At 41.8% G+C, this 15,839-nt stretch overlaps 1 protein-coding gene across 6 annotated transcripts in view; it reads left to right on the forward strand.

Annotated features, from left to right (window-relative positions):
* Positions 1-1,663: 1,663 nt before the first annotated feature.
* The window catches only part of LOC127430622 (cell adhesion molecule 1-like), a 486,388-nt gene continuing 472,212 nt past the window's right edge, over positions 1,664-15,839 (forward strand). For 5 of the 6 annotated variants that reach the window (XM_051680513.1, XM_051680515.1, XM_051680516.1 and 2 more), the window contains exon 1: positions 1,665-1,799. In XM_051680513.1, the coding sequence (XP_051536473.1) occupies positions 1,709-1,799 (91 nt within the window). In that variant the 5' untranslated portion in view covers positions 1,665-1,708. Of the gene's footprint in view, positions 1,800-15,839 lie in introns of all 6 variants that reach the window. The other variant, XM_051680514.1, reaches the window with a different exon arrangement.

The raw sequence follows: 15,839 nt of genomic DNA on the forward strand, positions 1-15,839 counted from the left end.
TCTAAGAGTTCAGAGAAGAACACCTACTAATGCATGCCGGGTCAAACTAGGCAGATACCCCCTAATTATACATATTGAAAAATGATCCTTCAAATTTTGGACACACCTAAATTCAAGTTCCCCTAACACACTGCAACATGAAGCCCTTAAAACCCAAGAGCTGAAGCCTAAAACCAGTCCCCTTTGTCAGCTGGCTGTGAAACTCACAAATCTGCTAACAACTAATAAACACCAGTTTCAGACCAGCACTGCTGAACAAAACCAAATCAGAATAAACCAAATTAAGAAAAAGCAAAAATTCATATTTGGACCATTGGGAAAATGAAAGTAAAAACCAAAGCAAATTGGAATGTTATCAGGCCCTAAACAGAAATTATAATCTGGCAGAATATCTCCACACTGTAAGAAATCTAAAACAGAGACGGATCCTCACCAAATACAGGCTCAGTGATCACAGTCTGGCCATAGAAAAAGGCAGACACAGACAAACATGGCTTCCAAAGGAAGAACGAGTCTGTGCTCACTGTGACACTGGTGAGGTCGAGACAGAGACACACTTTCTCCTTCACTGTGAGAAATTTACAGAGGCGAGAGAGAAATACTTTGACAAACTCTCGAACTTCATGCCACAGTTTTCCAGTTCAGTAGAAACAGATCAAATGCAGGTGTTACTGGGGGAGGACAGCCATGCATCAGTTGCTGCAAAACTCATTTCTGAAATGCACACCCTCAGAAAACAATCACTACCTTAATGTACTTCAGTCATAGTATTTTTTTTTTATTATTTTTTATGTTCATAATGTCTTGTTAAATGCTTGTTTTATTTTATATTGTATAGTGAATATTGTTATTATAGTTTTTATTTTATTTTATTCATTACCTGGCACCTTATTTTAATTCTATTTTTTTTTTAATTTATTTTATTTACTGTTCCTTTATTTTATTGTATTTTACAAAGTTTACTTAACTGCATGTATATGTGTGTAAATGTGTATGTATGTGTATTTAGTGTTACTATGCTTTGGCAATGTACATTTTTTCTTTTACCATGCCAATAAAACTATTTGAATCTTGAGAGAGAGAGAGAGAGAAAGAGAGAGAGAGAGAGAGAAAGAGAGAGAGAGCGAGAGAGAGAGGTTACGCCACTAGAGGCACTCTTTTTCTCTAAAGACGATTTTTAGACTGCAGTACAATGGGAACCATGTTAACCCATGGTAATTGTTGTTGTCTTGTCACCAAAATACCATACGAATGTTATTACAAGAAAACTTGGTATTATACGTTACTGTGCTGGAAATTCTGGAAGCCGGTTCAATGATACACAAAATTAATCTTTTATAGTATTATTTACATTAACTGTAATAATTTTACAGTTATAGAATTATAGAATTTTGGAAACTATAGTTACTAGGGTTCATTTTTATAGGGGACCTCTTTCTGCTGATGCTGAATGATCAACAGGGTGTTTTTTTTTTTTTTTTTTTTTGTCCCCAGAAACAAACAATTCGCGGTATTTGTTTATTAGCACACAAAAATTACTCTACATTTTATAAGGTTACGAGATTCACTCGCTGCAAATGTAAGGTTTGGATTAAGTGTGTTGACGTGATTTCTGAATGGTTATTTGTGCCCGCCCTTTCTCCGCATCTCATTACACGCGCAGCGCCAGTTGCTCTAGGTGAAGCACAACTCACTCGCGAGCTACAGAATGAAGCAGGTGTATAACATGGCGAACACAAGCTACGGATCTCTCGCTACTCTCCTCCTCTTATTCACCATTTCGGCAGCTATCCGTACAGGTAGGAATTGTGTATTTGGGCTCATAAATCCATTTATACGGGAAAAGATGGTTGGGACAGCGCGACGGACGTTCGCCGCGAGCGGCGATTTGGTGGTGTTTGGATTGAAAGTGTTTAGTTCAGAGGACTGATGGTTTCAAAGTTAGCTACGTGTGTTTTGCCACTCAAAGGTTCGAGCTGCATGCGGCATTTCTTCAGCTCCTCTCTGTTAACTTTGACGCGACAAAGTCTGCAGATGTTTTCCAATTGCTTTGGCTGCGGGTCTCTCCGCGCGTGCATGCGGGAAAGAAGTGAGTCAGGAGTCACGCAGTAGCGCGAGATCTATCTCTCCACTGCCATTTTATACAAACTAGCATTTGTTTGATCCTCAAATCAACTACACTAAAGATGTAACTCAGATGCTTTCATCATATTGGCAGCCTTATGGAGAGAGGAACACTGCGAACACACACACACACACACACACACACACACACACACACACACACACAACCTGACCTTTTTATTTAACGCAACGCTGAGCATCACTGTTCTGAAACAACTGCTCATGTTTGAATGGATTATTGTTATGGGTTTGCATCTGAAGTAATGCTTCTTTTGCCCACTCTTTGCACTATATATGTGTGGTTATTAAAGCAAATGTGGATCTTTAAAAGGTGCTCTTTAATTTGTAATAAAACGCAGACCTTTAACGCCAATGAATGAGCATCCAAAGCTCGGGATTTTTACAGCTCACATAAGCCGTGAATGAGCTCCCTAAACAAAGTTTGGAAATAGGCTTTAACGCCGATGTGTTGAGATATATATGACCATGGAATAAGCCTCATGCGTTTTGGTTTCGCTATGTGTCAGTGGAGCGCATTCCGGTCTCTCTAAAACAGTTTGGCAGCATTTGTTTTTCTGTGCAATTCTCACTTCTGGATATTTAAAATACACATCCAGTAATGCCATTGTATACAGTATAACTCTAGGTCACAATAAGCAGTGGTTGCAGTTTCGTTCAAAAATAAACAAATTATATGCTTCTTTTTTTAATCCTATTATTAATTTACTGGGAACACTTTCGCTGCTTGTGTGGCTGTTGGGAGAGAATCAACCATAAAACCGTTTGTACAAGAGTGACAAAGCAACATTTCCTCCGTCGTTCTCCAAGTGGCTGTTCATTTTCCTTTTACATCGATTCCTCTTGCCAGCAGCAGTCGTCATCTTTAAACCGAGTCAACAAGTTATTATTATTATTATTATTATTATTATTATTTATTTTTTACTCGGTAAAGTTAGTGACGTATTTATAGTCTGAACTCGTATGTTTAGCATAGTGTTGTGTGTCACGAGGCGCTTTGTATTTGCCTGTGAAAGTCTTGTGGAAATGTTCATCTTCAAATGTGCTCGGATGCGCCGTTAGTGCAATACATCCATCGAGCGCTTGCAGTTATAACGGGTGCGTTCTCGTTGTTTCGCGTTGCGTCTATTATTATGGGAGAGTTTGAATATCGTCGCGTTGCTCGTATGCAGTGTAGACGGATGGCTGGCTATATCTCACCCGGATATCTACGCTTCAAGGAAATTGCAGTTACGCATTAACAAAGATTTATTCACTTTTAGAGGTAAAAGGAGAGATAAGCAGTGATTGGAAACAACACGTCGAGTCAAAACAAGGAAGTGCGTTGCGGTGCGCAGTGGCAGCGATAGTGTTCGGAGATACAGCATGGATAAACCGGTCGAAGTTTCAAGCTTAACACGATTTTATTTGATGTCATTGAAAATATATCTTTGTTGTCATGATTATAATATACTGTAGTTGTAGCAGCAGCATCACAATAATATATTTAATTTTATCTGCCACCACTTCCACCTTTTCAATAGAACTTGTAGTACATGCCTGTTTTACCTGATGTGCTGTGTAATACAGTTGTTATGGTCAGTCCATCCTCACTTGAACAAAACCATGTATAATAACACAGAGAAGAATTTACCTACCAGCCAATATTAATCAGAATCAGAATCAGAATGAGCTTTATTGCCAAGTATGCTTACACATACAAGGAATTTGTCTTGGTGACAGGAGCTTCCAGTACACAACAATACAAAAACAACAACAAGACTTTAAAAAAATAATTAAAATTGAATTAAAAAAAAAAAAAAAAAAAAAAAAAAAATATATATATATATATATATATATATATATATATATATATATATACACATACATACATATATACACATATATATATATATACATACACACACACACACACACACACATATACGTAGTGCAAATCTAAATACAAATCGGTTATGTACAGTGCAAGGGAATGTAATGGCAGAAGAGGTAGGATGTGTTGGATAATATAAAAAGACTAAGCTGTGTATTGCACATTAATTATTGCTCAAAGGGGCAGTTTTAACTGTTCATGAGATGGATAGCCTGGGGGAAAAAAACTGTTCCTGTGCCTGACAGTTCTGGTGCTCAGAGCTCTTAAGCGTCGGCCAGAAGGCAACAGTTCAAAAGGTAGTGGGCAGGGTGAGTGGGGTCCAGAGTGATTTTTCCAGCCTTTTTCCTCACTCTGGGGGGGGGGGGGGCAACCAATAATCCTCTCAGCAGTCCGAACTGTCCTTTTGTAGTCTTCTGATGTCGGATTTCGTAGCTGAACCAAACCAGACAGTTATTGAAGTGCAGAGGACAGACTCAATGACCGCTGAGTAGAACTGTATCAGCAGTGCCTGTGGCAGGTTGAACTTCCTTGTACTGAAGTACAAGCTCTGCTGGGCCTTTTTCGCAAAGGAGTCAATGTGGGTCTCCCACTTCAGGTCCTGTGAGATGGTAGTGCCCAGAAACCTGAATGACTCCACTGCTGCCACAGTGCTGTTTAGAATGGTGAGGGGGGACAGTGTTGGGGGTTCCTCCTAAAGTCCACAATCATTTCCACCGTATTGAGTGTTCAGCTCAAGGTTGTTTTGACTGCACCAGACAGCCAGCTGTTTAACCTCCCTTCTGTATGCAGACTCATCGTCATCTCGGATGAGGCCGATGACAGTGGTGTCGTCTGCAAACTTCAGGAGCTTGACAGAGGGGTCCTTGGTGATGCAGTCGTTGGTGTAGAGGGAGAAGAGTAGTGGGGAGAGCACACATCCCTGGGGGGCACCAGTGCTGATTGTACAGGTGCTGGAAGTGAATTTCCCCTGTCTCACAAGCTGCTGCCTGTCTGTCAAAAAGCTGGTAATCCACTGACAGGTAGATGTGGGCACAGAGAGTTGGAGTAATTTAGTCTGGAGAATAGCTGGGATGATGGTGTTGAAAGCTGAACTGAAGTCCACAAAAAGGATCCTTGCATATGTCCCTGGTCTAGCCAGATGTTGCAGGATATGATGCAATCCCATGTTGACTGCATCATCCACATACCTGTTTGCTCGATAAGCAAATTGAAGGGGATCTAGAAAGGGTCCAGTGATGTCCTTCAGGTGGGCCAACACCAGTCTCTCAAATGATTTCATGACCACAGATGTCGGGGCGACAGGTCTGTAGTCATTAAGTCCTGTGATTTTTGGTTTCTATGGGACAGGAATGATGATTGATCATTTGAAGCAGTATGGGACTTCACACTGCACCAGTGATCTATTGAAGATCTGTGTGAAGATGAGGGCCAGCTGGTTAACACAGGATCTAAGCATGCAGGTGAAACGTCATCTGGGCCCTGTGTTTCCTTATCCTTTGTTTTCGAAAGACGCGGCTCACATCATCATCACAGATCTTAAGTGCAGGTTGAGTAGCAGGAGGTGGGAGGAGGGGGGTTGCAGGAGGTGTTGGTGTTTGTGTGAAGTGAAGGTCAGAGTGGGTGTTGGGTGTGAGATTGGGCCTTCCAAATCTGCAGTAGAACACATTCAGGTCATCAGTTGTTGGTCCACCACACGGTTGGGGGTAGGAGTCCTGTAATTTGTAAGTTGTTTCATGCCACTCCACACTGATGCAGGTTTGTTAGCTGAAAACTTGTTTTTCAGCTTCTCAGAGTATCTTATTTTAGCCACTCTGATTCCCTTATTCAGTGTGTTCCTGGCCTGATTGTACAAGACTTTATCCACAACTCTGTAAGCATCCTTTTTGGCCTGACGAAGCTGCCTGAGTTCCACTGTAAACCATGGTTTGTCGTTGTTAAATGTTAAATAAGTCCTAGTAGGAATGCACATATCCTCACAGAAACTGATATATGATGTAACAGTATTTGTGAGCTAGTCCATGTCTGTGGCTGCAGCCTCAAAAACACTCCAATCAGAGCAGTCAAAGCAGGTTTGTAGTTCCAGCACTGCTTCATTGGCCCATCTCTTTACAGTCCTTACTACAGGCTTAGCAGATTTTAATTTCTGTCTGTAGGTTGGATGAAGATGAACCAGACAGTGATCAGATAGTCCCAAAGCTGCTCTTGGAACAGAGCGATATGCATCCTTTATTGTTGTGTAGCAGTGATCCAGTATATTTCTGTCTCTGGTTGGGCATGTAATGTGCTGTTTTTATTTGGGCAGTTCATGTGTGACGTTTGCTTTGTTAAAATCCCCAAGAATAATAATAACTGAGTCCGGGTATTGTTGTTCTGTGTCTGTGATTTGATCAACCAGCTGTTGCAGCGCTGCATTCAAACACACGTTTGGCGCGATATACACACTCACCAGAATAAATGAGGAAAACTCCCGCGGTGAGTAGAAAGGCTTACATTTAATAAAGAGCGCTTCCAAATTAGGACTGCACATCTTCTTTAACGTTGTTACATCTGTACACCAACTTTCATTGATGTAAAAGCATGTTCCACTGCCTCTCGTTTTCCCTGTTATCTCCGGGATGCGATCTGCTCTGAACAGCTGAAAGCCCGGCAGATGTAACGCGCTGTCCGAAATGGCTTCACTCAGCCAGGTTTCTGTGAAGCACAAGGCAGCAGAGGTTGAAAAGTCCTTGTTTGTGCGGGTGAAGAGAAGTAGTTCGTCCGTTTTGTTAGGGAGAGAGCGGAGATTCGCTAGATGAATGTTCGTCAGGGCTGTTCGAAAGCCACGCCGTCGGAGCTTGACCAGCGTGCCTGCTCGTCTCCCTCACCTGCGTCTCATAGCGCGTTTAAACAACATAGCCACGCCTCCGACTAAAATGTCAAACAAAACGTCCGAATATTCAAAATCCGGGAAAAGATTGACTGGTATATGCTGTCGAATGTTCAGCAGTTCGTCTCTGGTAAAACTGACTGGAAAAAGATTACTAAACACAGGACAAACAAAGAAAAACAACAAAACAATAGAAGCACTCCACACCGAGGCAGCCATCCGCAGCGATCATGATAAAGGGAGGCCAGTATGGTATCATGATAAATGATTAAAATTCTCTCATCATTTACTCACCCTCAGGCCATCCCAGATGTGTATAATTTTCTTCTGCAGAACACAAACAAAGCTTTTTTTGAAAAAAATCTCAGCTCTGTAGGTCCATTCAATGCAAGTGAATGCATACCAGCGACCAGAACTTTGAAGCTCCAAAAAGCATATAAAGGTATCATAAAAGTAATCCATATGACTCCGGTGGTTTAATCCATGTGTTCAGAAGTGATATAGCCTAATATTTAAAGCCTTTTTTCTTTTTTTTTTTTCTTTTTTACTATCAGTCTCCACTTTCACTTTCACTTCCACATTCTTCTCTTGTTTTTTGGTGATTTACATTCTTCGTGCATATCACCACCTGATGGTTGAGGCTGGTTAAAAGTGGAGATTTATCATAAAAAAGGACTTGAATATTTATCGGTTTCTCACCCACACTTATCATATCACTTTTGAAGACATGCTTTTTGGAGCTTCAAAGTTCTGGTCACCATTTACTTGTTTGGACCTACAGAGCAGAGTATATTCTAAAAAAAAAAATTCTGCAGAAGAAAGTCATTCGCATCTGGGTTGGCTCTTTAACATAACATCGAAGCAGGTGCATAATGTCTATGAATTTGCACTTTCTACCCCCTCTGGCTCTTTCAATGCTTGGTGTCTCCTGAGTGCCCATTGTTTTGAGGCTTTAGGCATTGTTTAATGGTTCTGGGGTGCTTCCTCACAATTTTCTTTGAATGCAAGGAGAGCCTTATGTCTAATAACCCTGCATTGACAAGAGCCTCATATTTCAGGGAACTCATCAGTTTCCATTAGCCAGTGAAGATGCTTTCAAATCAGACAAACACTTTATTATACAGCATATAGAAGAACAGATAACTTTAATAATAATAATTATAATAATTCCTTACATTTATATACTGCCTTTCTAGGCACTCAAAGCACTTTACATAGTATAGGGGGAATCTCCTCAACCACCACCAGTGTGCAGAATCCACCTTGATTATGCAACGACAGTAAGCTCAACACACAACAACTATTGATGGAGAGGAGAGTAGAGTGATGTAGCCAATTCAGGGATGGGATTATTAGGAGGCCATGATAGATAAGGGCCAATTTGGCCAGGACACCAGGGTACACCCCTACTCTTTATGATAAGTGCCCTGGGATTTTTAATGAGCACTGAGAGTCAGGACCTCAGTTTAACATCTCGTTCAAAGGACAGTGTCTTTTTACAGTATAGTGTCCCCATCACTATACTGGGGCATTAGGACCCACACAGACCACAGGGTGAGCATCCCCTGCTGGCCTCCCTAATACCTCTTCCAGCAGCAACCTTAGTTTTCCCCAGGAGGTCTCTCATCCAGGTACTGGCCTGGCTCAACCCTGTTTAGCTTTAGTGGGCAACTTTAGGACCTGCAGCACATAATATGTTTATAAGGTAATATAAAAGAAAGCAGTAGCTTAACCAGGTTGCTGTTATTAGACATTTCTTCCCCTTTGAAGTGTGTATATTTGTTTTGCTCCACTTTGCTACCTTACAGAGTGAAAATGAAAATGGCTGGGGGAGAAGCTAATCCACATAAGAATATTTTGAGGATTACGGCTGGAGTCTGCCGTGCCCGCCTTGCTATTGATTGGTTGCTTTGCTCTGTGAAAATGAGAGCACAGGGGGAGACAAGAGCTCTCTTAATTCTTTCAGTTCAGGCTGAAGCTAGACAGATTACTGGTGTTATTGGTAGTATTTTTCTTTATACTTGTTTATGGTATCATTGAGTTTCTATTAGAAACCTTTTGCCACAGTTGATTTTATGGTATGGCTCACTTATAAATTGTCTGCAAATTTAATAGCCTACGTGGCAAGACATGTGATTAGAAAAAAATGCAAAGCAAAATACTGTATTGACACTGGGGTTGGCAGTCGGATGTTTGGGATTAGAGAAAATTCTTTCTTATTTAGCAAATGTCAATTTATCTGTTACCATTTTAATGACTCTTTTTGTCAGACATGGTGGTAATGACTGATGAGTAAAGATGCTGGCAATAGAAGTTTTAACCACTATGTAATCATTGACCTCTTTGACTTTGACAAAGACATATTCATATCATTTGTGAACACGGTTTATGGACTAAATTATGTATTTATTTCAACAAAATAAGGGCATTTGTGTCTTGATTAAAATTCTGTGATGACATTCCCTTGTTGCAACACAATGAAGGCCCCGATGGCAAAATACATGCTGACCAGCACAAGTTGTTTGATCCTAATTTCTTGTAAATTGCTCTTTGTTTGGGTGAAAAGTCCAACAAGGATGCTCTGTTTTACAGCCAAATTGGGATGCCTGCTTGCTGAGTGAGAGATTCCTCCAGAACCGTTGTCATGCAATCAGCCACTCCACACATCACCCAATACGAGATGATTATCAAACAAAATGTACTTTAAAAAGTGAACACCATTTTATTAGATATCCAACCTCCAGATAAAATGTATATTAAAGCTATTTACACAGCTCTCTGGAAAACTTGATACTGATTGGTTACTTGCAGCATTCAGTGGTGACCGTTGTCCATAACAACACTGTATAAGTGACCGCTTATCTAGGTAATCTATATTTCCTACTTAGTTGTATTCATGTCTTCCTAAAAAAAATGATCAAAACTCAAATCTATATTTCATGTCCATGTATTTTTTATATTTTACATTTTGTTTTTTTAAGAAGCCGCATAAGTGAGAAAATTTACAATTTCCAGGTCATTATCGAAAAATAAACACCGTCAGTGACAAGACCTGGTTATAAAAGCTACTTATCTGCTGATAATGACCAGCTGTTTCTACATTATCCCTTAAGTAACTCAAGTAATTTAATTAATCTACAACATAAATAAACCCCAATTAAACATTTGTTGGTTAATCTGATATTTTTTAGATTTAACTCTGTCAAAACAAAAAACAAACAAACATGAAAACAGTTACTTTTATTGCAGTTTTAGGGGAAAAAAACAGATATACTTAAATCAGTGAGCTGTTTCAATTAACATTATTAGGAACATGTAATCAGTCAAGCGTAAACCTGTTTTGCAGACGTCTGATGATCTGAAGGATCAAATTCTAAAACACAGCACCACTGCAAACTCCCACTTCCATCCTGTGCTGGAGAGCTGATAATGGAGTAGTTTACCAAACATCATATTTCAGCTCATGCTGAGCGAGTTCTCATTAAATGGAGATCACAAGCAACCATTAGCATTACCTTCAAGAACTACTAACCCACTCAGAAGTCTTCTGTATCAAGTTAATCACAGCACTCATTTTTCAAAATATATCTGGTCCCCATTGAGATAGTGGCTATGTATGTTATTATAAAGCAAGGTCTCTTGGGAAACATAACCGTTTATCTTCTAGCTGTACAAATAAGGATTTAGTGCTCTCTGATAAGCACCAATGAGTTTTTGCCTTTGCAGTACACTGGAGGATAAAACAGAAAAACTCCTTTAAGAATTCACTACAAAGTCAAATGCTTGGAAGTTGGATTGTTCATAATTTGGAATTTCCAAAACTGCTGGGTTACATGTTTGGTCCATCCAGCAAGAACTGAACTTGTTTCCATTGAAGATGTTTAATGACTTACAAGTTGTTGGCTCTCTTCTCTTTGTTCACGGCTGGTATTGTATTGTTTGTGGCTTCAAGCCGCAGCATACAGACAAAAAGATAAATGTGCACGCAATCTTTTGGAGTTTCAGTCCATTCATTACAGTCCATGCAGAAGTGGTCGCTGTGCCTATTTTTTGCGCTTGTCATTTTATTGTGTTCTGATGTTGAATCATGGGGTACATTACAATTTGCATTTTACTCCTCGATTTGTCTTGTCATTCGAGATCACCAGGGCATTATATCAGCAATGCACATGACTGACAATCATTGCTCTCATCCCCTTCACCCTCCCATAGGGTTTATTAAAATGATTTTATCAGGTCACACTTGAAGAGCAGATGTGAAAGGGGCTGCGTATTTGCGATGTTTGTTTTACAATGAAAAGATGTAGCCATTTTTAATGCCTCATCTGACCTACTATGTCAAATGATTCAGCTTTCCTAATAAAACAAAATAGGTCATGCTGTAATCTCTTAGTGTCTGGCAAAATCTGGTAGGGTGGGCCTGCTGGGGTGATATTCGATGTTCATCTAACATTTTAAGAATACCTTGGTACCCTGGAAGTGTCATGCCTTATAGGGCTGGGCGATATGTCTTAAATTATATATCAATATTTTTTAGCCTATTGATGATATTCAATATATATATCTTGATAATTATGTATATGCTCTGAAATGGCTCAAAAGATTTGTATAATAACTTGTAACGGTTACTAAAGTTTGGAATTGCGTGAAGGCTTGAACCTACATTAGTTTGATTTCACAATGCATGTGAACTGATCTGAGAGTGCCGTCATGCGCATGCACACATATCAGCGCATCATCGGTTTGTTCTGAATCACACACAGACCGCGTGTAATGTCTGGAAGGAAGTCACAAGAGCTGGATCTAGGTGCGGCGAAACAGTATTTAATAAAATAAAGTACAGAATAACAGGGTAAACACAGGAACAAAAGAAACATCCACTATGGGAAAACACAGGAACAGAGGAAACATACATGATGGGCACTGGTCATACACAGGAGGTCAAAACACATAACAGCTGACAAAGACTAAGCAAACAACAGGGCATTATATACACAATGGGTAAAGACTTAATGTGAAAACAATCATGGACAGCTGGCAGTGATGAGGGCAGGGAATTATGGGAAGTGTAGTCCATGTGAAACAGATGACAGGTGAGAAACACAAGGCAAACAACAGTGAATCATGACAGACCCCCCCCCCCCCAAATGGGCAGCTCCCGAAGCCCAAGGAAGGCTGGTCAGGGAGGCAGGGCCAAGATGGAGCCGGAGACCAAGGATACCAGAGCAGAACAGGTGGAAGGCCGGGAGACCAGAGAGACCAGAGTAGATTGGGTGGATGGCCGAGAGACCATGGAGACCAGTGCAGATCAGGCGGGCAGCCATGAGACCAGGGAGACCAGAGCAGATCGGGTGGATGGCCGAGAGACCAAGGGGACCAGAGCAGATCAGGCGGACGGCCAGGAGACCAGAGCAGATTGGGTGGATGGCCAAGAGACCAAGGAGACCAGAGCAGATCAGGCGGATGGCCAGGAGACCAAGGAGACCAGAGTATATCAGGAGACCCAGAAGACCAGTGCAGATCAGGTGGAAGACCAGGAGACCCAGAAGACCAGAGTATATCAGGTGGACAGCCAGGAGACCCAGAAGACCAGAGCAGATCAGGCGGATGGCCAGGAGACCAAGGAGACCAGAGTATATCAGGAGACCCAGAAGACCAGTGCAGATCAGGTGGAAGACCAGGAGACCCAGAAGACCAGAGTATATCAGGTGGACATCCAGGAGACCCAGAAGACCAGAGCAGATCAGGCGGATGGCCAGGAGACCCAGGAGACCAGAGTATATCAGGTGGATGGCAAGGAAACCACCTCTGGGTAGGGACTGGATCAGGAGGCCTGGTTGGCGGCCACAGGGCTGAAACGGGGTCAGGAGGCATGGGTGGCAACCACAGGGTAGAGACTGGAGCCGTGGTAGGAGGAGCCGTAGGAGGCTTGAGGGGCGAAGCCGTGGCAAGCTTGAAGGTGAAGCCGTAGAAGGCAGAGCCATGGTAGGCTCGAGGCTAAGAGTCCAGGATGACTGGGAAATGACCTCAGTGGTCGTGAACATGAGCAGAGTCTCGAGAGCGACTTCTGTCGCCGTGGGCATGGAAAGAGACTCGGGAACGAACCTCTGTGGTCGTGGGCATGGACAGAGACTCGGGAACGACCCCTGTCATCGTGGGCGTAGACAGAGACTCGGGTATGACCTCTGGGGTCGTGGGCATGGACTGAGACTTGGGAATGATCTCTGTGGTCGTGGGTGTAGACAGAGATTCGGGAATGACGTCTGTGGTCGTGGGCATGGACAGAGTCTCGGAGAAGACCTCTGTGGTCGTGTACATGGGCAGAGACTCGGAGACGACCTCTGTGGTCATGAACATGGGCAGAGACTTGGAAACGGAAGCCTTTCCCTTCCTCCGGGAGGCCGAAGTTGGCAACACAGGCTCTGGGATGGATGAGGCTGGCAACGCAGGCTCTGGGATGGACGAGGCTGGCGTCAGCTCGTTGGCCGTGGCAGGCGTGGGCGTCGGCTCATTGGCCGTGGCAGGCAAGGGCACTGACAATTTGTGGGGAAGGGTCTTTGTGGCCCTACGCACAGATATTAGTGGCGGATAATTAAACTTGGAGACAAGGGCCACGGGAGGCTTGGAGACAGGGGCCGTGGAAGGCTGGGCTGTGAGTAGACTCAGGCGTAGCTGTGACATGGCGTGGAGCAGACTCGGGCGTAGCTGTGACATGGCGTGGAGCAGACTCGGGCGTAGCTGTGACATGGCGTGGAGCAGGCTGATGCGTGGTTGACTCAGAAGCCGGGATTGGGATTGATTGAGGAGAATCCGCTGAAGCGAATGTCTCTAATACTAGCGTAACATATTCCTCCCACGTGTAATCTCCGGTCGCTGGCAACTCCTTCCACTGGTGAGCAATGAGACCGATTTTATACATGAACTTCAGGGTTGAATCAGAAATATCAGTGTACTTAGCAAGGACACTAAACAGACAGGAAAATTCCGGGACAGGTAAGTTTGCTGAATGAAAGGAGCCTCTAGATCCATTTTGTGGTCAGTTGTTCTGTAACGTCTGGAAGGAGGTCACGAGAGCTGGATCTAGGTGTGGTGAAACAGTATTTAATAAAATAAACAAAGTACAGAATAATGGGATAAACACAGGAACAAAGAAACATCCACGATGGGAAAACACAGGAACAGAGAAAACATACACAATGGGCACTGGTCAAAACACATAACAACTGACAAAGACTAGGCAAACAACAGGGCATTATATACACAATGGGTAAAGACTTAATGGAAGACAGGTGAAAACAATCATGGACAGCTGGAAGTGATGAGGGCAGGGAATTGTGGGAAGTGTAGTCCATGTGAAACAGATGACAGGGGAAAACAAGGCAAACAACAGTGAATCATGACACCGTCTTTAAATCGCATCTTTTTGTGGATTATAATCACATATGACCAATTTGCCATTTTGATGTTATTTTGATTCATTTTGCAGCCCTGAAGGATTGTGAAATTAGTTTACTGATGCACTCTTTACAAAACTTAATGGCCAAATGAAAGCACATTAAAATCATTGCGATATTAAATATTCTGTATATCGCTCAGCCCTAGCCTTAGGTCAACATCAGATTAAAAATAGTGTCTGTATTTGCCAACCCGCCTCAGAGACTACGGTTGTCATGTCAATATCAAATGCTTATTTGGATTACATTTAACTGTTAGTATTGATCTTGATACTAAGAACCAAGTCGAACCAGAAGCACATCTATTTCATGAGAATTGATTGTTTGTCTCATGGTTTTCTCCATTTGGCAAAACAACAGGGTAGTCTTAGATTTTGAAGCTTGAGTTACAGTAACTAATTAAAACAGTCATGACAAAGTGTCTCTCGCCTGGGCAGAATCTGCTTGTTCTTAAAATAGCAAGCAGACACTGTGTTTTAAATGCCTGTAATCATATGTTTTTATGCATTGCCTGAACAGATACTCAGTAATCCGGTCACTCAGAGCACATTGACAGACTCGCAATAGTGTTGGGGAATAAGCTGCTTTCAGTCATTTTGTTGTCCACTGATGTACCCGTCAGATTTGCCCGTCAGCAAAGACAAGTTATTGTGCTTTTGCATATAAAATTCCAGGCCCAGCAAGATTGTTTATTTCAGCATATCATCTCAGGGTGTCCTTTAGTCCAGGAAGTGACATTCATTGCAGTATTAAAGTTACTGCTGAGCTACTGCTTATGAATTTTCTTATTGTGTTTTTCTTGGCTTTTAAATCAAGTGCCACATTTAATGCGTGAATGTCCCTGGCTACAGCTCTGTTTGTATAGTGCAGCTGTTATGAAGATAGTTACCCAAAATGTCCCCTTCATTTCACAGTGATGCTTGAGCATTGAATCAGTAAACTAGTAATACCTGTAAATTGGAATGCAAAGCTGTTACAGTTTGTGTTTCACCATTTTGGGCTTTGCCAAAGACCAATTGTGTTTATCTACCAAAGATGCCTTGAGGTTGTTTTTAAAGTTTGAACAATTGGACCGTATCAAAATCAAACAAATTGGGGAAAACTATTATCTTTGTCTCTGACGTCTCCTATTGTCAGTAACAATAGTAAGTTGTTTTGTTGTAAGCTCATTTAACTAGCATTTCAAATGATTAATCAAGTGGATGCTTGACATGAATGAAAATCTGTTTAATCAGCCTTTTTGCCTGGCAAGATGTCTGGGAGTAAAGTAGTGTGTTCATTAATTTGTGGATCTTAGAAGACTCAATACGATTTAGTGATAAGTTTGATGAAATAAAGGATATTAGCTTGCCTTAGGGTCTTAAAGGCTCATGAAACGGACTAGCAAGCTATTCTTTATGTGTTTATGCCGTGTAGACAACATCATACCAAACTGGATTTGTTAATCCTGTTATTTTAGGGGTTTCTTCTTTTGTTCCCCTACTGTGCCAACAACAGACATATT

Source organism: Myxocyprinus asiaticus, chromosome 40 (assembly GCF_019703515.2).
Source record: "Myxocyprinus asiaticus isolate MX2 ecotype Aquarium Trade chromosome 40, UBuf_Myxa_2, whole genome shotgun sequence".
NCBI lineage: Eukaryota > Metazoa > Chordata > Actinopteri > Cypriniformes > Catostomidae > Myxocyprinus > Myxocyprinus asiaticus.